The sequence below is a fragment of the Perissodus microlepis genome, chromosome 11, assembly GCF_051167445.1.
Source record: "Perissodus microlepis isolate ML-2025 ecotype Zambia chromosome 11, ASM5116744v1, whole genome shotgun sequence".
Lineage (NCBI taxonomy): Eukaryota > Metazoa > Chordata > Actinopteri > Cichliformes > Cichlidae > Perissodus > Perissodus microlepis.
The window spans coordinates 22,312,770-22,334,788 of NC_140471.1; the positions used below are offsets into that span (position 1 = coordinate 22,312,770).

Below are 22,019 nucleotides of genomic sequence, written 5' to 3' on the forward strand. Positions count from 1 at the left end.
CAGAGTTTGAATGAAAACAACGGAATTAGAATGAACAGAACAGAATTTGAATCAAAACAACGGAATTTGAATGAAAACAACGGAATTAGAATGAACAGAACAGAATTTGAATCAAAACAACGGAATTAGAATGAACAGAACAGAATTTGAATGAAAACAATGGAATTTGAATGAAAACAACGGATTAGAATGAACAGAACAGAGTTTGAATGAAAACAAAGGAATTTGAATGAAAACAACATAATTAGAATGAACAGAACAGAGTTTGAATGAAAACAACGGAATTAGAATGAACAGAACAGAGTTTGAATGAAAACAACGGAATTAGAATGAACAGAACAGAATTTGAATCAAAACAATGGAATTTGAATGAAAACAACGGAATTTGAATGAAAACAACGGAATTAGAATGAACAGAACAGAATTTGAATCAAAACAATGGAATTTGAATGAAAACAACAGAATTTGAATTAAAACAACGAAATTAGAATGAACAGAACAGAATTTGAATCAAAACAATGGAATTTGAATGAAAACAACAGAATTTGAATCAAAACAATGGAAGTTTAAAACAAACAACAGAATTAGAATGAAAACAACGGAATTTGAATGAAAACAATGGAATTAGAATGAACAGAACAGAATTTGAATGAAAACAATGGAATTTGAATGAAAACAACAGAATTTGAATGAAAACAATGGAGGTTTAAAACAAACAACAGAATTAGAATGAAAACAACGGAATTAACATGAAAACGACGGAATTTTAATGAAAACAACAGAATTTGAGAACAAACAATGGAATTTGAATCAAAACAACAGAAATAGAATGAAAAGAACAGAATTTGAATGAAAACAACGGAATTTGAATGTATAGAACAGAGTTTGAAGGAAAGCAACAGAATTCTAAAACAAACAATAGAATTTGAATAAAAAGAGTAGAATTAGAATGAAAACAAAAGCATTTGAATGAAAACAACGGAATTTGAATGAAAAGAACAGAATTTGAGAACAAACAATGGAATTTGAATGAAAACAACAGAATTTGAATGAAAAGAACAGAATTTGATCAAAAACCAAAGAATTTGAACGAAAACAACGGAATTAAGCTGGACTACCACCCTCTGTAGGGTCCAGATCCACCTCATGCGACCAGTAATGACCTTGACCCTAGCTAGCTACAGGGTTTTTCTAAATAATAATCAAAAGTTGTCACCGCAAATTTCACACAGGAATATTGTACAGTAATTAATGTATGACACATATTATATATAGACAAGAAGAAACTAATTTTTCCTTCAACTCATGTATGGAAAAAAAAATCATCAGCTGTCTGAGTGTCTGTGTTTATCAAAAGGCACCTAAATGAGAATTGATTACCAGCAATCTTGATTATGTCAGACAACTCAACTAATGGAGGATTCAAAGGTAATGTGTCAGAAATTTTAAGCTTTCAATGTCTGGATTGCTTTTGGTTTAGGTTGTACCCAGTGGGAATTACAGTGCAGCGGTATCCAGTCAGAGACATCGTTCTCCAGAATTACCACATACCTGCTGGGGTGAGTGTTTGGACTGTAACTCTGATTCTTTCTGTTGCACTCACATAGACATTCATATACATTCATCTGACTAATATGCGTTTGGTGGTAAATTCTCCTCAGACTTTGGTCCAGGCCTGTATTTACCCGATGGGGAGAAGTGAAAAAGTGTTTGAGGATCCACTGCGCTTTGACCCCAGCCGGTGGAGCAGAGAAGAGGGCCAAAGGGTGGAAGCCGCAGGATTTCGCTCCCTGGCATTTGGCTTCGGGGCGAGGCAGTGTGTCGGGAGGAGGATTGCTGAGAGCGAGATGCAACTTTTACTCATGCATGTGAGTGACAGCAAAAAAGTGAAAGGGGAAGAGTAAGGAAGCAAGAAAGCAAGTTTTGGGATGGGATGAAAGTGAAAGGACAATGATGCAAGAGGACAGGAAGAAGTGGAAACATGAGAGCTCAGTTATAAGGCTGGTAAGAAGTAAAAGCTGTGCATTTAAAAGAAGACTTCAGTTCACTCAGTGCTTTATAAGTCATTGTTTTGCAGTGAATTAATGATTCGGTTCCCTATAAGGACCACTTTACATTACTGGTTACGGTGAAGATAATAGCTACATTAATAGTTATAAACATTAGTTATAAACAAGTTTAATTCAATACACTTGAATTTATATAGTTCCAAACCATAAGAACAGCCGACTCAAGGTGCTTAATATTGTAAGGTGAAGGCCCTACAGTAAAACAGAGAAAACTCCAACAATCAACAATCACTACAGGCAAACAATTTGCAACAGTGGGAAAGAAAAACTCCCTTTTAATAACAAGAAACCTCCTGCAGTGTTGGGCAACTTCATTGGTTCATGTTTCATGGAAACAGGGTGATCAATGGAGGAAAAAAACAAATTGTAAAGTTTAACACTGTTTTCAAATCCTAAAACTTTAGATGGAATATGTTTATTCAACCAGTAAGAAAAGCTCTCACATAAATGCGAAGTAAAGTTTGTTTCACTAAATTATAGTTCACCCGAAGAGAAACGAAAAAAATCTAAGTAGCATTTTGAGCAGATGCACCTATTTCTATTCCGCCCCTCACTGTAGCATGATTTTAATCCCTGTAAACGTCTCTGCTCTCTCTTCCTCTTTCTTGATGCTTCCACCCCTCCCCTCTCCTGCCTCCTCCCTCTCTGCATGTCTAGATCCTGCTGAGCTTCCATCTCAGCGTGCCGTCCTCAGAGGACCTCAACACCACAGTCACCCTCATCCTCCAGCCCGAGACTCCGCCGAGGATCACTTTCAGCAAGCTCTGACACACACACATGCTCAGAGGAGAGTCACGCTGTTACCATTTGACAAGTTTAATCACGTAGGGTTTGCGCGCTTTAATAATTTATTTCCGATTATTCCTAATAAAGAGCTCTTTAAGCGTCCTTACACACTTTGCATTGGAATGAAGATAAATAAAGATGAATTTTATCCACTGTTGTTATTGTTTTCGTCGTGACAAAGGCAGCACCCACAGGTGCAGCATTAACATCTATCCATCAGGTGGCAGTAAAACTCACACCTGCCCATTCATTGACTTTTGTACCCTGCCCCTGTTCACCCAGCACTTGTTACCTGCTCGAGGAGAGATCCGAGAGGTTCGTTACTTCTCTTCTAAACATTGCAACTTCTCATCATAATGAAAATACGCTGTTTGGGCCAAGTAAATACTTAATTCTGCTTATCGGGGCTCGCTCCTATATCCACCTCTTATGATTGTTTCTCTTTGTTTTATAGCTAAAAAAAATCTTGCAGATTATTTCCGTCGCTGCGGCGGGTATTGATCGCTTTGTGTATTCCTCTTTTTTTTTTCTGCAACTCACGATCAAGATTAAAAAGAACTCAATGCAGGAGCCACCTTTAAGTTGCAAATTTAAGTTGCACTTTGGTGCCAATGCGTAAAATCGACCTTTACTCCATCTGATAATTACTGCAAGCGTAGCATTAGTAGATGTTACGGAGGTGTGTGCTTTGCACGTTAGATGGCTCAGGGTTAGATTTTAAACAGTCAACTCAGGACCAAAGTGCTGTTTGTCCTTTGGCTAACGATTTACACCTACCTGTCCACTCACCAGGGTCCACGCGTGACCGCGCATAGAGACAGCTCTGCAGAGTGAGGCTCCGCGCAGACGCAAAGTGCTCCTTAAGTACAAGCCACGTCGCCTCTACGTGTAACCTCATTTGTCAAAGTCTTAGTCTTCAATAACACCTCATATCAGTCCTACTGATTTCTAATAGCTGCTGTTGTGAATAAACACTATGAAAGAGGGAATAACATTTACATCCATTTAAGCATGCGAGAAGCAAGAAGAGGCCCAATATCTACTCTGAGAGATTTCTTTGCAAAAGCTTTTTACGTCGTGTGCTGATAATTATTTAATTATGTTTTTGCTCCCAACAGATCAGCTATAGGGAATTATTAAGAAATAAATTAGGAATGCCAGATTGTGGATGGTGTTTATTCTACTCCAGTTGTAAACTTTTTTTCTTATTTTGGTTTCTTGTTTAATTCCATCAGAAAACAGAATCTAGTATTAATAAAATTAAACAGTTGGGATGATGTTGCTTGGTGTAGCGTTTTTCCTTTTAACTCTGTAAATATAGCTACGGGGTCTGTGCAATGTAATTAGTATGTTAAAAGTGACCAGTTATCCTGGGACCTCCTGGATCTCCAGCAAAGTCGTGCCCTGGCCCTGGAGCAAAGTCTCCATGGTGCTGACGTACTGAAATAATGTTAAAGTGGTGTTCTTGGAAATGTTCAGGTTATACAACTTCAGCTGCAACTGTTAACTGTTTTCTTTACTGACCTACTTGTTAAGCATAATTATTTGTTCTCAAATGTTCCAAAAATGTTGAAGATAATTTGTTTACAGCAAACTAAAACCATTGGAAGAACTACAGTGAAGCATGTATTTAGTTATTTTCCTTTATAAGTGAGAAGTTATTGTTGGTTATTTTCTACCAATAATACATTGACAATTTATACTAATACATAATAGCATGAGTAAATATGTTTGGCTTGGAGTTCACATTCTGAGGTCAAGGTTGGGGTTATATAATTTGCAACGGTGCAGGACACCCGTGTCCTTTTGTACTGTAGTGTACCCTGTTGGCTTACCAGTCTGGCAAAGATTTTCCATTTTTAGCATCATTTGTAGCCAGGTCAGATTGGCTCTCTTATGCTAACTCAGCCCAATCATGCAACTGTTGCATGCTGTGTGGACCCAGTCCAGATGGTGTGAGTGGGAGGAGAGATAGATGAGGGGGCAGCAGAGGGGTGAAAGAAAGATGAATGAAAGAGACATGAACAGGCTTGTTCGGGTGACACAAGACCAGTCAATAACATTAGCGCTGTAAAGTACAAAGACAGAGGAATTGAATTGAGAAATTGGGAGAAAAAAATTACACAACAAAACCCAAGAGAACCTAAAACAAAAGTAGACTGGAGAAAGAATCGGACAGTGAAACAGTAGGTTTGGATCTATAATGGAAGGGTTACTCAATATGGGTAAGCACATTCATATATTCTCATACAGGTTTAGCTTGATTTTATTTATTTTAATGAAAATGTATTGAATGCTTTACACTTGTAGCTATTTTATTAGGAACACTTGCTCAACTTCTCACTTTTGCACTGCAATATTCAAATCAGCCAACCACGTGACAACAATTTAGTACATTTAGAAACGCATTAACTTATTAATCTTGGGGGGAGAAAAGCTTAAGGGTAACTCCTAATTGCTGAAACCGGGGATCTTTAGATCTTCCATCTAACGCTTTCCCAACTGAGCTATTTCAGCAGATAAATTTAGACAAGATCAAGTTGGCCTGCTGAAGTTCAACCTCAGCATCAGAATGGAGAAGAGAGGTGATTTAAGTGACCTTGAATGTGGTATAATTTTCGGTGCCAGACTTCCTTGTCTGAATATTTCAGAAACTGCTGATCTGCTGGGATTTTCTTGCACAACCATCTCTAGTGTTTACATAGAATGGTCTGAAAGAGAGAAACTATCCAGTGAGCAGCAGTTCTCTGGGTGAAAATGCCTTATAGATACCAGAGGTCAGAGGAAAATGGTCAGAATCTTTCAAGATGATAGGAAGGCTAAAGTAGTTCAAATAAATACTGGTTATAACAGAGATATGCAGAAGAGCATCTCTGATAATGTTGAATCTTGAAGTGGCAGACGACCACACTGAGAGCCACTCCTGTCAACAAAGAACAGGAAACTGATGCTATAGTTCACACTGACTCACCAAAATTGGCCTGTAGAAGATTGGAAACAAACGTTGCAATTAGTCTTTTTGATGTGATGAGTCTCTCTCCTCTGACGCTCTTCTGCTTCAATATTCAGATGTTAATGTCAGATTTGCATTAACAGCGTGAAAACATGGGTCCATCCTGCCTTGTAGCAATGGTTCAGACTGCTGTTGGTATAACGGTGTGGGGGATATTTTCTTGCACACTTCGGGCTTCTTGGTACCAGCTGAGCATTGTTTAAACACCACAGCCTACCTAGCCACAAAGCTTAAGTTGTCTCAAATCGGTTTTTTGAACATGACAATGACTTCAGTGTGCTCCAAGTGCCTTCATAGTCACCAGATCTCAATCCAATAGAGCACCTTTGGGATGAGGCAGATGAGGACAAATCTGCAACATTGGAATGTTCCCAGTACCTTTGTCAATGCATGCGCGGAAGAAGGGAATCCAACTTGGTACTAGCACCATGGATTAGTGTTTAATATGAACTGGCAAGACATATTGCGTGTGATTTATAACCTATATCTTGATGGAAAAATACTAAATAATCCCTTTTTGTAATATCATTGATTGTGCAGTGTCACGTTTTTGCATTATGTCCTTTTTCACTTGCATAACAGTCAGATGTCAAATGCCTTTGAAATTCAGTGCAGCCGCAGTTGGATAAATAGCTGCACTCTTACCGTGGGTTCACTGATCGATTGCACAAACACTCCGAAAATGTGACCAAGTGCAGCTCATTCCTGGTATACTGGGGTTACACCCATAACTGGGTTTAATCAGTCATGAAGCCTCAGTGTTGACTGATACTTTGCAAGTTTAGTGTCTTTGACCTAATGTCTATTTATAGTCAGCCTTCCAGTAACAGGTGCCTGCGTGTGTGTACATTTGTCTGGATGTTTGCAGGTGGATGTATTGCATGTGTGTGTTTCCATGTGTACTCTCTGGGACGTGTCTGGAGAGGATCTCAGTGGGACACGTAATGATGTGTGCAGCAGTGCGGCAGAACTGGGTCACAGGGAGGTGGAGAGGAGAGAAATAGAAAACGCAGACAGACACTGAATCTACAGGATAGACGAGTTTTGCAAGTTCACATTATTCTACAAAACCGCCATTCACTGGTTTTACCAGGGAATTTCCTTTGCAGAGTGCAAACTATGTTCTTGCATGTTTCTGCTTGTCCATTCACGGCGTAGTCCTTAAACTGATAACTGACGCATACTATTTAAAAAAACAGCAAACAACCTTTAGACAGTTGCAAAACAACCTTGTAAAATGTGGCCCTTCTGTGATGTTTGCACTGTTCTTTCTCTTGTCTTCTTTCCCGTCTTTGTCCTCACCTCTTCACACAAACCTTATGTCGGACTCACCTCTCATCCTCACGCTCTTTAGTCTCTGTGATGGCCGAAATTGCAAGCTCGACTGACTGTGACATCCTTTAAAATGGATTCCATTGTACTGGCTCAAAGCTCTTAGTCAGGTACCACAATGCTCTGGATGAAAGAAATGGGCTCCATTTCCTGGTTAATACTCTCAGTTGGCGCAGCCCCTAAACTGTTTATAAAAGATGAAGGTAGCCATTATGCTATCACCCATGTGTTCAGAAAGTCCTGTTTTTAAACCTTTAGTTTGGTGCTATGGCTTTTGCCTTGCTTTGTTTTGTTTGTTTTTTGTTGGTTAGCAAGGCCCAGCCATATAAGTGTCACACGCTTGAAAGTCAATATTTGGTTTGACCTTCTTTATTCTTCAACACAGCCTGAGCTACCCTAGGCAACCTTTCTTGTAATTTCTTTAAGTAGTAACGAAATAATTCTTCAGGCTTCTTGAAGGACCTCCAAAGCTCTTCTCTGTATCTTGGCTGCTTTTTGTTCTGCAGTCTGTCAGAATGATCCCTCACTGCTTTGATAATTTTGCTGTCTGAACTCTGGGCGATCACGTCCACTGTGTGTCTTTCTATTTTTAGCACTGGTATCTCATACTATAAAGTATAAAATATCCAGTTAAATCTGAATAATAAAATGTAAACATTCACCCAATTGCTGCCCACGAATAAGGTTTTAAACCTTGGTCTTATGAAAGTTATACTTCTACTATCATTTTTTCAGAGCCCTCTCATAGGGTTCAATTCAAAATTCTTTCAGCACCATCTCTCTCTCTCTGCTGCAACCCATGACCTAACTTAGCTGTGACCATGGATACCACAGTCTATCTTGTACCAATCTAACATGGTCCATCACAGTAACTGAGCCACAGTATTGCAGACTTCCCAGTTTAACCTGCACTTACTGTCCTGCATCACCTCTGAAAAACATGGAATGATTATCATGTATTTGTTGTCATAGATCTTACTCTATATGAAGTAGCCAGGCGAATTCAGCAGATCCTCTGCTTGGTTAAAAAAAATCTAACAAGAACGGGGATACTGCATTTAAGCTGGAAGTTTCCACTCACTTACTGAGCAGTCTTTACCTTTGAAAATAATCTCTAGTCTTCCCGTCCTGTCCTTTCTTTCTAATAGCTCTCTTTATCTTTCTAATTTACCTACTTTAAAAATTCATCCATTTATGCCTGCTTCCCTTACTGTGGCCACGTTATAAACTACATGCATGGATTCATGACAGAGATGAGAAGGCTGTGTGCAGGTGGCCCCATTTAGTAATTTAACTGTCTCTGAGGGATGAGCTGAAGCTCGACAGTAGTTTGCATTAAACTGCCAATCAGATTTAATTGCTCACTGGATCGAAGGTGTCAGAACGCAGTTCAGGATGGCCCCAGCCCACTTTAACCTCTGAGCACACCTTACTTAAATTAAAACGGATCTAATGTTTAAATAGTGAGTTGGCTGGATTGGTATAATCGAGATGTTATAGCATCAACAGCTCAAATGAAAGGTTGCACTCATCATTATGAAACTGTAGAATTATGAGCCAAGTTCTCTGGTTTACCTCAGATCTATAAAGGACTGCTTTAGATTTTCAGCTGGTTGAATTGGTTTTAATGCCCATAACTTTACTGGTCTGGTTCGCTCTCTTGACTCTTGCAGTTTCATTTCTAGCAGCAGCACCTGTCAGACTGACAGATACTTCAAAAGCAGAGCTAAAGTAAGAGTAAACATTGAACATTTCATCAAATGTACAGGGGTGCACAAGAATGCTGATGTTTGCCATAACAGCTTTATAGTTCAACAGATTACCATTACTGTGGTGACAGTCGTTATTGCTGGTATGTGGTTTTTGCTCATCCATCCACTCCTTTGTCTTTTGCTTCTGAAGGATTTGTTTTTATTGTGCTTCACAAGCTGACAGAGCGGGTAACAACAGAAATGCAACCGCTGGCTCCTTTCAGTCCCAGTGACTGTAAATACTGTATCCAATAGAGAGACAGAGTGTGTGTGTGTGTGTGTTTGTGTGTGTGTGTGTGTCTTCCTTTCTGGTCCATGAAAAACAACCAGCCTTAAATTAAACGGTTGCTTCCAGCTTCAAATGTCAGCATAAAAACCTTTATATTGCCTCCATATTATCAGTCGTCATCTCTGTTTTCAAATGCCACTTTACTGCTTGTAAAGTATAGCGTATCAGCAGAGCAGCTGTGTATAGTTTTCGCAGTAGTGACTCATAAGTCGGCTGAATACCAGCATCTAAACCTTTGTGACCCCTGCTGGTGGCAGTTAATGTCAGGTCTGTGTGTGTTGTGTTTTATCTCTTAATGTTTGCATATTCTGTGTTGTTCCTTTTTGCCATTAAAACTGAAATTGTGCGCTTCGTTCGGTCGGAAGTGTTTGGTTCATTTGGTTTTCACAGGTGAAGTTGGCAGTAGAGCTTCATGACTCAACTTCACCCCACTGACAGCGTTTCTCTGTCATTATAGCTCGCATCAGGCGCTACTCCGATGTGATGACACTGCCGGACTCTTTCATCCAACGCCAGCAGCTTGACGCCAGTATGGCTGACACCTTCCTGGAGCATCTCTGTCTCCTGGACATCAACCAGGAGCCAATCACAGCGCGCAACACCAGTATAATCTGCACCATCGGTGAGTGTGACAGACAGTGAGTCTCAGTTTCAAGTTTGTTGTCTGACAACTGTTATGTGTCATTGTTGGCTCCGTGTCAGAAAGCCAGCGTCTGGAGGGGGTGGGTGGTCTTTAGCTTGTTGGCAAGGCTTTTTGGCTGATGCAGTTTGAAGCTTTTGCTGTCCAGAAAAAGATGAAAAACAATTAGAAGGAAATACACTATACAAACGGCTCCTAAGTCATCTGGCTCTGGCTCTGGCTTTCCAGATGATGTTTTGATTCCTCGCGAGGACATGGGTTTGTTTATTACTCCCTGAAGGGTTTTCATTAAAGTGATAAAGTAACAGGCAAGCAAACAGTTCATTTTAATGTCTGCCTGTAGCTAACAAAAATTTCTATCATTAATAAATTATAACATGAATAAGGCTATTAATAAAATATCAGGAAATACACAAAAAATAGCCAAAATGTAATTTTATTGTGGCTGTTTAAAACCTAAAGATCCTTTTATAGAAAACAAATAAAATTCTGCTTTTGGGGCCTACATCGAATGAATGAACATTTGATTATTGAAACTGCTTTTCTTTTATTCGCGCTCTTTTTTCCTCTTTCAGGTCCGGCATCTCGATCAATCCCCAAACTTCAGGAGATGGTCAAGGCTGGAATGAATATCGCTCGTCTTAACTTCTCTCATGGATCACATGAAGTACGTACGGCACACATGCTGATCAGCCACAACATTAAAACCGCCTGGTTAATGTTGCCTGTTTATTCAGGACACCAAAACACCTTTGACCAATCAGGGGCGTAAAGAAAGAACATCTGGAGGTGTTTTGTGGTATCTGCCACCCACTGTGGAGTGGCTGTGGCTCAGGAGGTAGAACAGATCATCTACTAATTAGAAGGTTGGTGGTTTGATCCCTGGCTACATGCCGAATATCCTACAGCAAGATACTAACCTCAACTTGCTGCTTTAGCATCTATCAGACTGTAATCTGGGAAGTTGGAAGACCTTGCAGTCTTTGTTTCTTGTGTTCCCTGAGCTGTTCCTGTGCAGTTGGGATGTGTGGATGGGAGTAGGTACATCCATGGCTTGTCATGAAGTAACAGCCACATAAATGCCAGCACCCATCACAGATAACAGATGATGATCCATGTGAATCATTTCACTGGCTATTGGTTTTAATGTTGTGGCGCATTTGTGTTCACACGCCTCGGTTTTCCACTCAGCCAGGTATTGATTCCCTGTCTGTGTCTTTCAGTATCACGGTGAAACCATCAAGAACATCAGAGAGGCGGTGGAGACGATAACCTCTGACCCGTTGTACTATCAACCGGTTGCCATCGCTTTGGATACGAAGGGCCCAGAGATCCGCACCGGATTAGTTAAAGGGGTGAGCATGCTTTGCTTCATCTATCAAACAGTCTAAACCTAATCAAACAGTCACATGCAGTCAGGTGTTAGAGGTGCAGAAAATACGCCAATTCCTTGCTGCAGCACATCATTTGTTACAGGTTGCTACTTTTCCTGGAAAAACAACAGCTGTAGGCGTGTGCTCATCTGCCTTTTCATCATCATCATTTTATTGTGTTGTTGGTCGTGTTGCTGTTGACTGCTGTCTGCTTTGCTGAACAAATAACTCCAGGCTGCAGGAAACCTCCTCGTGTGTTGATTAGCTTCAGAAATACTCTGCATGGCATTTGATCTGAGTCTGGGTAGACTAATTGAAAGGTGCACTTGAGTTTCTAAACACATGCTAAATATAACTCTATTTTTATTAAATATTTATATTTTTTAGCAGACAAGATATTTACAGCATACAAAATTATATATGTAGGTGAATATATGTAATGGCAACCAATCAATCAACCAATAAATCAGCCAATCATTATTATATATAATAATGACTACCTACGTTGTATGTTAGCTGGGATATCCTTCAGTGCTCCTGCAACCCTACCTGGATAAGTGGTTAAGAAGATGGATGGATGGATGGATGGATGCTATATTTGGCCATTTATAGCAGGCGTGGACATCAACAGCATGTTAAAACATTCAACACACAAGATAAAACACAATAAACTGGCAGTATGGTGATGGGGTGATGAGCAGCATTTGTACACTTTGTGTACAACAATGCCTATGGTATATTTGGTGTACTTACTGCTGTTGTTGCCTTAAAAGTGACACCAAACTTTCCTTGTTTGTTTTTATAGCATACCACTGAAGGCTCCTCACATGTTAGGAATTATTCATTGAGATGTATACTTTTGACTGCTTGTTTTTTGTAGAAATGTGCAAAATATTTTTCGATTATTCTGTTAATTTTTAAACTTATGCTATGTTTGAATCCCATTCTTGTCTTTTTGACATAACATCTTCTTTTGGCTACTCCCTTTAGCGCTCATCACATCTGCATCCATCTCACCGTATCCCTACTGTCCTCCTCTGTCATATCGGCCACCTGCATGTCCTCCTTCTCTACATCCATGTACCTTTTATGTGTTCTTCCTCTTTTCCTCCTTCCTGGGCACAAGATATTCAAAATCCTTCACCCAGTATTTCTACTATCCTTCCTCTGCAATTTTCCAAACCATCTCAGACTTGTCTCTCTAACTTTGTCTCCAAACTGCTCGATCTGAGCTGTCCCTCCGATGTACTCATTTCTAATTCTGTCCGTCGTTGTCTTATATCAACTGTGCCGCCTTCATCTCCACCGCCCGTTTTTTCAATGATGTAAACCAACAAATAACAAAGAATAAAATAGGGTGCTGCTATCTAACTTTTGCACAAACCTTACAACCACTGGTGTGGCTGTGACAGCAGACACACTTCTCAAATATTTGGAAATATAATTGTTACCTCATCAGTAAATACCAAACGCTTTGCACAAAGCAGCCAGTGTGTTCCTTTTAAAGTTTCATGCCTGTACAGTACAAAGTCTCTTGTGTTTTCATCATTGCTGCCACTCAAACCCTCTCAGATAAGGTACTAGAACTACTCATTATAAACACTACAAAACACACCGGGTTTTTGTAACACAGCACGCCTTTTAATCAACCAGTCACGGATTTCATCACGGTTCAAACGCAGTCAGTTTTTTTGTTTTTCTGCAGCAGCACTCAGAGATCCTGTGTCTAAGAAAATTCAGTTGCTGGAAATGACAATACTACTGTATGTTTGCTTACAACAAGAGCAGTAATTGGAGGTTTTTGTGTTTCGTATCTGTGTTTCGACAGAAAGTGGAAGAAGAGGTGGAGCTGGTGAAGGGCAACAATGTGCGCGTGGTGACAGCAGAGAGTGACAAAGACAAGACAGATGGAAAGATAATCTGGGTGGACTATCCCAACCTGCCCAAAGTTCTCAAGAAGGATGGTATGATCTACATTGATGATGGCCTCATTGGACTCCGAGTATTAGATATAGGTAATGTGCATTACACAGACTTTAGCAAACCTACAGAAAACATGTCTGTCTTATTGCTGTTGTAGAAACATCTGCAGTGACAGCTGTGTCCAGAGGCACTGCGTTTTCAATTTGTCTCTCTGTCACTCGAACACATTTATTTCTTTAAATTTGGCAACAGTCCCTGGGATGCTTGAGGACACGCTTGGACATAAAGCCAGAATTCATACGCTGATAATGAATTTCATGAAAATGTGTAATTAGAATAAAATGATGATCTTATTTTATATTCAAAAGGTGAAAGGCCAACATCAATGTGACACCCTAAAATCATTCAGACATGCATTACTAGCTATTGTTCAACTCAGAAACAGAGAAGGAGTTCAGATTCTGAATTGGTGATTATTTGCTCACCATAAATTCCTTCAAAACCTTGTCTGTTTTTTTTTAAATGCGCAAGAGAAACTATGGTGTGAAGGGACACAATATGTGTGGTCGTAATTCGATATAAATTGCTAAAATTGTCAGAAAAATTTGTGGATCCGTCCCTGCTGTTGCCAAGGACAAGACAGAAGAGCAGCTCAAATATTTACTTAGCAAGAGAGATGGAAAAGTTCCATTCAGATATTATATAAATAATACGTTATAATATATTTGACTACCTTTTTTGGGATCTGATCCCCCTACTCACAGCCCACAATTTTTCTGCACCATCAACTATAAATTTGGATCCAAATCAAATTTTACCAAAATAAAGGTCAGCAAAACAGTATCAACACAGTCCTGTGTGTTTATCTCCCTCTGCTCTTCCTGGGCCTGTCTGGATTTTCACCTCAGGCTCCTTTATCCTCCCACGGTCCAAAGGCTTTCTTCGTCTTCAATTATGTTGTATATGTGTGTAAATATGGTGCTGTGTGTGAACATTTGTCATTTTCTATCTGCGAGGTGGTTTTTCAGTTCTTCTATAGCTCATTCTCATATATCTCATGCACTGAATGCAACTTTTCAGGCCAGTGTACTGATACAAACATGTCCACAGGCCTATAAACCTTCATCCCTGCATGCACGTATAACTTTAAATCTTTCTATGGATTCTTGAGTTCCATTATTATATATTACTTCTAATGTATTTTCCTTATTATCCAACAATTGTGCAATTTCCCATGCTCTGATTTTTGGTTGTATTACTGAATGTTTTTATAGTATCAATGCACCACTCCTTTGTGAGTCCCTGCATCTCCAACATTTTTCTTGTCAGGTTCGGACTGGGTGGACACGGTGGTGGAATCAGGCGGGATGCTCTGCAGTCGTAAAGGCGTAAACCTTCCCGGCTGCGACCTAATCGGCATGCAGTCGGTCAGCCCGCGGGACGAGGCTGACCTGAGGTTCGGCGTGGCTCAGGGTGTTGATATGGTGTTCGCCAGCTTCATCCGTTCAGCCCAGGATGTCAAGGATGTGCGTCGCGCTCTGGGGGCGCATGGTCGAGATATTAAAGTGATCAGCAAGGTGGAAAGCCGGCAAGGAGTTCAAAAGTGAGTCCTGGAAAAATCCAATTTCCAATTAATGCCATTTCTGCAGAGTTATTTTTAGCCAAACAGGCACTGACGGCATGAGTCTTCCATAACGAGACTTTGACAGGTCTTTTAAATCCACCGCTGATGTGATCTGCCGCTCCTGTGGACAGCCAGCTGTCAGTGAAGGAGAAACATATGTCAACTTTAGATTTTACACATCTATGATAAGCAGTCTCTGTGGCTGTCCACGTGAGTTATTGCAGCCAATTAATATATCTGACATAATTTATTTCCCTGCCTTCTTACCTCCATTACTTATCTCATGCTTTGTCCTGCTGCTCCCCGGCTGCTGACAGTGTTTAACTGCAGTTTTAATAGAAAGAGATTAGATAATAAAGATGAATTCTTAACAGTAATTAAGCTGTTTGTGAATATTTGGTGTTAAACGTCCTGTTTGGATGTCCTGCAGCTGTGTTTTTCCCTTTTAAATCTACATCAGCATCACAGCTTCCTGCTTTTCCTTTCAGTCTCTTTGTTCCTTGCTCATATAGGAATTTGGATTTTATCCAGATCATTTAGGATTTAAATCAAAATTTTACGCTATCCTCGATATCTTTTGAAGATCTAAAAGCAGCGTGACAAAAAAAAATCTGAATTGGAAGACCTAGTTTTTAGATAACGTGTAGAATCTTCCTTATTACTCCTTTTGTGCTCTTTTTCCAACTCTCTCTTCTTGAGCCCAAACACTCACTCCTTCCTCTAATCTGTCTGTCAGTTTTGAGGAAATCCTGGCTGAGAGCGATGGCGTGATGGTTGCCAGAGGCGACCTGGGGATCGAGATCCCTGCGGAGAAAGTCTTCATTGCCCAGAAGATGATGATTGGGAGATGCAACTCTGCTGGGAAGCCTGTCATCTGTGCCACACAGGTCAGAGATGAGCACACACACACACACACACACACACACACACACACACACACACACACACACACACACACACACACACACAGAGAGAGAAAAAAAATCACAGAAAAAGAAGAAATATTGAGATTAAGACTTTTAACTGCAGTTTTAGCCAGCCGAATGTCAAACGGGTCCAACTACACATTAACCTTACACTCGTGCATAATGTCACTTGTCCAGTGAATTCATTTTCAGAGATGCACACATTCCCTCTCTTTCACACCCCTCTGCTTTTACACACTTGCACACACACACACATGCGTGCAACACTCCCGCAGCCATGTTGAGTCACAGTGCTGTACTTTGTTTATGCTACAGCTCTTGACTCGGAGTGACAGCGTTATAGCAGGTTTGCTACTCGAGACCTGAGCCCACAAACAACACCCACACACATGCACTAATCAGCATTAGTCGGAGCTTCTTAACTAAAAATGCAGTCTCACAGGCCATGCTGCAAGCTATCTCATTTTCCAACTGTCTGCCTCGCTTATTGACTCATAACACTGAGTCTCCAGCATACCAATAACGATTTCTCTAACTCGCACTCGCCTGCCTCAGTCTAAATGATCTCTTATTACTCCTACTCTACCATCTATCCATCCACAAAGCCATTACCTCCTGTCTTCGTGCTCACCCATATCACTTTGTCAAAATGAACAAAAATTGACATACAAAGACTCCGAGTGGCTTATTTTTGATGGACTCATTGGTGAAATCCATTTATAGTACCTTATAGAGACGTTTTGGTTATAGCTGAAATGTATTGTATGTGTGTCTTTGTGTGTTTTTGTGCATTTGCAGATGCTTGAGAGCATGGTGACCCACCGACGGCCAACTAGAGCAGAGGGCAGTGACGTTGCCAATGCCGTGCTGGATGGAGCTGACTGTGTAATGCTATCTGGAGAAACCGCCAAGGGACTGTTTCCTGTGGAGTCAGTTGCAATGATGCATTCGGTGTGTGTTTCTGTGTGCACATGGTGTCGCTCGGTTGCGTCTGACTTAGTGCCCTCTGATAATGCTTTAACCCTCTGTCTGTCCCTCTCCCTGTCTCTGTCGCTCTATCTCAGATCTGTAGGGAGGCAGAGGCGGCCATTTTCCACCAGCAGCTTTTTGAGGAGTTGCGCCGCCTCACTCCTCTCTCCTCTGACCCCACGGAGGTCACGGCGATCGGAGCAGTGGAGTCTTCATTCAAATGCTGTGCTGGGGCGATTATAGTCCTCACGACCACTGGCAGGTGAGTATATCAGCTAACATTCATGATAAATGTGTCAGAACTAGCAGTGCTATATGCTATATCGTGACAATTCACCTGACTGTCACGATATAGCATAAGACAAAGTTTTATTGTTGTTTAATGAGGGTTTCCTACCAAAAAACAGTAAATCAGTCAGAACCGCTAAAGTCAAGAGAATCTTACGTTTGTTTCAGAAGAGCAGCAGCAAGAACCATCAACAGATATTACATTGATTAAGTCAGAAATGGCATGGAAGGAGAAGCTGTGGTAGAGGAGGGTTGCAAAGTAGCTTGCAGATGTAAAGAAGCTATGGTCATGCTTAGGGAACTTAAATAAGATGCTCTGTGTGAGGTCTGTGTGAAAGTTGCCTGACACTGAGATCAGCTGATCTACCGGGACTATAGCTGGCCTTCACTTTGTGGCCTGTTAGTTTAATAGAGAGATGCTGGTAGGTGGAGTTTGCTGCCATGTTGTTCTCTCTCCAGTTCTGTTGCAGCGCTAAGCTAAGAGCTAGCAGATTTAGCACAAGTAGCTAAAAAGCCTGATTAGATTTGGAAAACCATCCATCCATTTTCTTCCGCTTATCCGGGGCCGGGTCGCGGGGGCAGCAGCCTAAGCAGAGAAGCCCAGACCTCCTTCTCCCCAGCCACCTCCTCCAGCTTATCCGGGGGAACACCAAGGCGTTCCCAGGCCAGCCGAGAGATATAATCTCTCCAGCGTGTCCTGGGTCTGCCCCGGGGGCCTCCTCCCGGTGGGACATGCCCGGAAAACCTTGCCCAGGGGGCGCCCAGGGGGCATCCTTGTCAGATGCCCAAACCACCTCAACTGGCTCCTTTCGATGTGGTGGAGCAGTGGCTCTACTATGAGCCTCTCCCGAATGGCCGAACTTCTCACCCTATCTCTAAGGGAGAGGCCAGCCACCCTTCGGAGGAAACCCATTTCTGCCGCTTGTATCCGCGATCTCGTTCTTTCGGTCACTCCCCACAGCTCGTGGCCATAGGTGAGGGTAGGGGCGTAGATCGACTGGTAAATTGAGAGCTTCGCTTTTAGGCTCAGCTCTCTCTTCACCACAACAGACCGGTACAGCGTCCACATCACTGCAGCCGCTGCACCAATCCGTCTGTCGATCTCCCTTCTCCCATCACTCATGAACAAGACTTAAACTCATCCACTTGGGGCACGGTCTTGTCCCCGACCCGGAGTGGGCACTTGGAAAACCATTTGAAAATAATTAACATAAATATATTATCATTGTTTGGGCGGCATAGTGGTGCTGTGGGTATCACTGTTGCCTCATAGTAAAAAGGGGTTTGAATCCAGCCTGGACCTCCCTGTGCTTGCACACGTGTTAGTGATGTATGCAGGTGCGAATGTGTCTGTAATTTTTGTGAGGCCTGCAACAGACTGGAGATTTATCCAGGGTGTAGGAGATAGGCTCCGGCACTCTGGTGACCTTGGATTGGAAAAGAGGAACTTGGATTAATAATTTCTGTATTCGTCCTTGTAGATGCTAGAAACAAGTTTATTTGTCCCTCTCCAAACAAACATATAACACAGGCTCTTTAAAGTTTGCAGCTTCTTTTATCCCAAAGGTCCAGGCTGAATATTGCAGTAATGTTTGCTGCTTATGCATCTTCTGGGTTTTATGGGGCTTCATTGTACTGTTTTTGTGTATTTTATACTTTTCTTCCAAAGATTTCCCGTCTCACATATATTAAATGTGCACACGGGAGGACACACACGTACCTCCTGTTACCAAAATGTGCATAAAAATACACTGCTGAGTAAGTGCCGATTTTACTTTAAGATGTTGAGAGGAAGCAGTCTAAACGACCTTGAAAGCGGGATTAATAACGGATCATGAAAGACAGCAGCTTTAATCACAAAAAGCGAGTTATTAGTATTATATTTGGAAGAAAAGAGTCCTGTATGATTTATGCCAAGGAACAGTGATGCTGCTTTCGTTTTTCCCTCAGTATGAAAGTGTTGTTCATGCGTGCCATCACTGATAATTTATTTTCCATCCTTAACTTTGCACTTCTTCTCTGCAGGTCGGCTCATCTCCTGTCCAGGTACCGCCCTCGCTGTCCGATCATTGCCGTCACCAGGAGCCCACAGGTACACTCTGCTCTATGAACCAAAAAAAATATTACTTTTGTGCTGACACCCGGTGCATTTGTCTTACCATGAAAACATGGCTTAGATCAGTGGTTCCCAAACTTTTTTTGCTGGGCCCCCCTTTGTTTTACAGAAAAATGTTCGTGCTGATATTATTTGTATCCCGCTGTAACTTTACTGTATAAAGTATAGTATAGTATGTATATCTCCAAAATGTCAGGAGTAGTTAGTCATTACAAGAAGTGTTTGTGAACTAAAAATCACAAATGTGGGATACTGTTTGTCCGTGATTTAAACAGCCCAGCGCTGCTCCCGACGAAGGGAAAACCAATTCTGCAGGGGAGACCTACCTCGGCACTTGTGCAGGTGAAGCCAAAGGGAAGATATGCTTCACCATATTTTCTAGTCTTTGGCTTAGAATGAAGTTGGTTTGGAAACATATTCAGCTATGCTTCATCTCCTGCTTTGCGTTTCTGTAGGCGCCCTGCTAGCAGTGTCCAAACGTTTTGTCCCCCCCCCACCCCCCCCACCCTTTTCATCCCGCGCCCCCCCTGCCATGGCTCTGCGCCCCCCCTAGGGGGCGGGCCCCACACTTTGGGAAGGTCTGGCTTAGATGATGATATATGGCTGTTTTCAAAAGTGAATAGTGTGCGATGTCTACTCTTGCTGTCTGTCGTGGTAAATTGTGACAGTGTTGTCAGACTGGTATCACCAATCTGGAGTATTTATTACCGACTGTATTTCTGTTTTATGGAGCTTTCTTGTTCTAAGACCGGTGATCAAAGTGGGTTACACGGTCTTTAAAAAAGAATCATGGTTTCCAATAATGTCAAAGCAATAATCAGGGTCAAATTTGATGGAGCACATGTGAATGCTCTGTAATAACCCCACACTATGGCTGGTCACTGAAATGAACACAAATAAATGAATATAATAATGACCATATTTAAACAAAATTGCCTCATTCTGACATACTTTCATATTCCTCTCTCTTCCTTCGTTAAATGTAAAAATAGGTCTCCATCTCCTGATAAATACGTTTTTCTGAAGTTATTTGTTCAATCAGACAGATTTCCAAATGCTATTCAACCACACGTGCGATGTTGGAGACTCGGATTTCCACCATCTAATTATAATGCATTTAATTGCTCAACAGTAATCGTAACAGATATTTACTACCTGCAGGAATCTTATTTTGATGTATATCTAACTTTAGAAAAGACCACAGTATGTCCAACATGAGCCTTCCGGGCTCCATATGTGTATTTTATTATTTTGTGTTTGATTTTGATAGTTTATTTTCTTTGCTGTGTTGTTTTCTGTTTTACTTCCTGTCTGTATGATTGTTTTCTTCCTCTCTTGTTCCCAGTCTCCCAGTTAGCCTTCATTGTATATTTATACACTCCTCTTTGTCACATTGTCTGTTTGCATTCCTGTTTTTACTGGTAAATATACCGGGGGATCAACAGACTGACAGACTATAAAAATCAATAACCACCAAGCAACTTGTAGTTATTTGACAAGAAAAATCAGCTATAACGTACCTAATCTTTTTTCTCTTCCTCAGGTCACCCGTCAGTCTCAGCTGTTACGAGGTGTGTTTCCTGCCCTCTTCCACCCTCTGCCCGCTCCTGTGTGGGCTGATGATGTGGACAACAGGGTCAACTTTGGCATGGAAATTGGTCAGTCTGTGCTCTGTTCAGCCCGCTTGCAGTTCTTATATAATATAAGCCATATTACTCACACGCCCTTATCTCTCCAACACCACAGGGAAAACAAGAGGGTTCTTCAAGTCCGGCGACATGGTGATTGTGATGACAGGCTGGATCCCAGGGTCTGGTCACACCAACATTATGAGGGCAGTGAATGTCCTGTAACAACATGACCTCACTGGACTCTAAATCTAACTGAGTTGCTGGAGGTTCATTAAGAGAGCCTTTAAAATCTTTTAATGCACCAAAAAGCCAAAGAACCACCCCTAAAATTGAAGCAATAACCTCTGTCGAAAGCAGCAGAAACACTCTACTTAAAATTTGAGGTTATTATGAGGAAACACTTGGTCTAATAACCGCTCATATGAATGTACCCATGACTCCCTTCAAATAAAACTTGACTTTAACTTTAATACGTTGTTCTCCAGTTCTTGTCAGGACACAGGCTTCTGTAATTGAACTGTCCTGCCTCCTGTTTTCATATTGAAAGTGAAAGTATTGTCTCTGTGGCTGCCATTGTTGAAGTACATTGGTGCTCTTTATAGAATTTGGAGATAAGGCTTTCATTCCTACCCAGAGTCCCAAGCTTATCTCTGTGCAGCGGCAATTTTTTGGCTATTATGAGCAGCAGCCGGTGATGCAGAGCTGACACCCCCTTTGTCAACTGAGATGACCCAGATGGCCACATCTGCATATTGCTCACCCAGAAAGTAATTATATCTGTTCTGTGTGGGTCTTCCTCATGTCTCATAATCCTTTATTTTGTGACATCCTTGCTTCCACCTTCTTTTTTCCTTTTGAGCTATAATGTGCATTGAATCCTCCCGCAGCAGTTTATTTCTCTCTCTCTCTCTCGCTCTTTCTGCCACTAATAGCCACTTTTACAGAGGCTGACTCACTGTAAATATTTCTGTGGTTAGTCTAATAGCGTTTTATCTTTCTGGGACAATTGGAGCACTTACAGAGTTTTATATCTATATTTGCAAAAGTCTGTTTTCCATAAGCCTGCGGGAATAAGATGTGAGGTTTTTCACTTATTCTACATGTAGATCTATTCAAGTCAACTGCTGAAGTAAAAGTAGTAATACAACAACAAAAGAAAACTGAAATAAAAGTATAGATATGAGATAAATTTATATTTAATCTTTTAAACCACCAATTTGACCTCTTAAAGTATTGTGCAAAAGCCACACGTCACTTCTTTATATTTTGCTACAGAAATGGGAAATAGG

General features: G+C 41.1%; 2 protein-coding genes across 3 annotated transcripts in view; both read left to right on the forward strand.

The window, feature by feature from the left end:
- The window catches only part of LOC146377788 (cytochrome P450 11B, mitochondrial-like), a 17,637-nt gene extending 13,688 nt beyond the window's left edge, over nucleotides 1-3,949 (forward strand). Inside the window, exons 7-9 of the mRNA XM_084943235.1 lie at nucleotides 1,481-1,559; nucleotides 1,662-1,868; nucleotides 2,727-3,949. Coding sequence (XP_084799361.1) covers nucleotides 1,481-1,559; nucleotides 1,662-1,868; nucleotides 2,727-2,837 — 397 coding nt within the window. The 3' untranslated portion in view covers nucleotides 2,838-3,949. The remainder of the gene's footprint in view (nucleotides 1-1,480; nucleotides 1,560-1,661; nucleotides 1,869-2,726) is intronic.
- On the forward strand, nucleotides 2,865-21,200 carry pklr (pyruvate kinase L/R). 2 transcript variants are annotated; one of them, XM_084943234.1, is made up of 12 exons: nucleotides 2,865-3,170; nucleotides 9,698-9,862; nucleotides 10,456-10,547; nucleotides 11,104-11,235; nucleotides 13,082-13,268; nucleotides 14,506-14,779; nucleotides 15,537-15,687; nucleotides 16,525-16,677; nucleotides 16,791-16,957; nucleotides 19,009-19,075; nucleotides 20,643-20,757; nucleotides 20,846-21,200. In XM_084943234.1, the coding sequence occupies exons 2-12, from the start codon at nucleotides 9,724-9,726 to the stop codon at nucleotides 20,950-20,952; spliced, it is 1,584 nt and encodes a 527-aa protein (XP_084799360.1). In that variant the 5' UTR covers nucleotides 2,865-3,170; nucleotides 9,698-9,723; the 3' UTR covers nucleotides 20,953-21,200. The 2 variants fall into 2 exon arrangements, with proteins under 2 accessions (XP_084799360.1, XP_084799358.1); XM_084943232.1 differs by lacking the exon at nucleotides 2,865-3,170 and adding an exon at nucleotides 4,081-5,080.
- The last annotated feature ends 819 nt before the right edge of the window (nucleotides 21,201-22,019 follow it).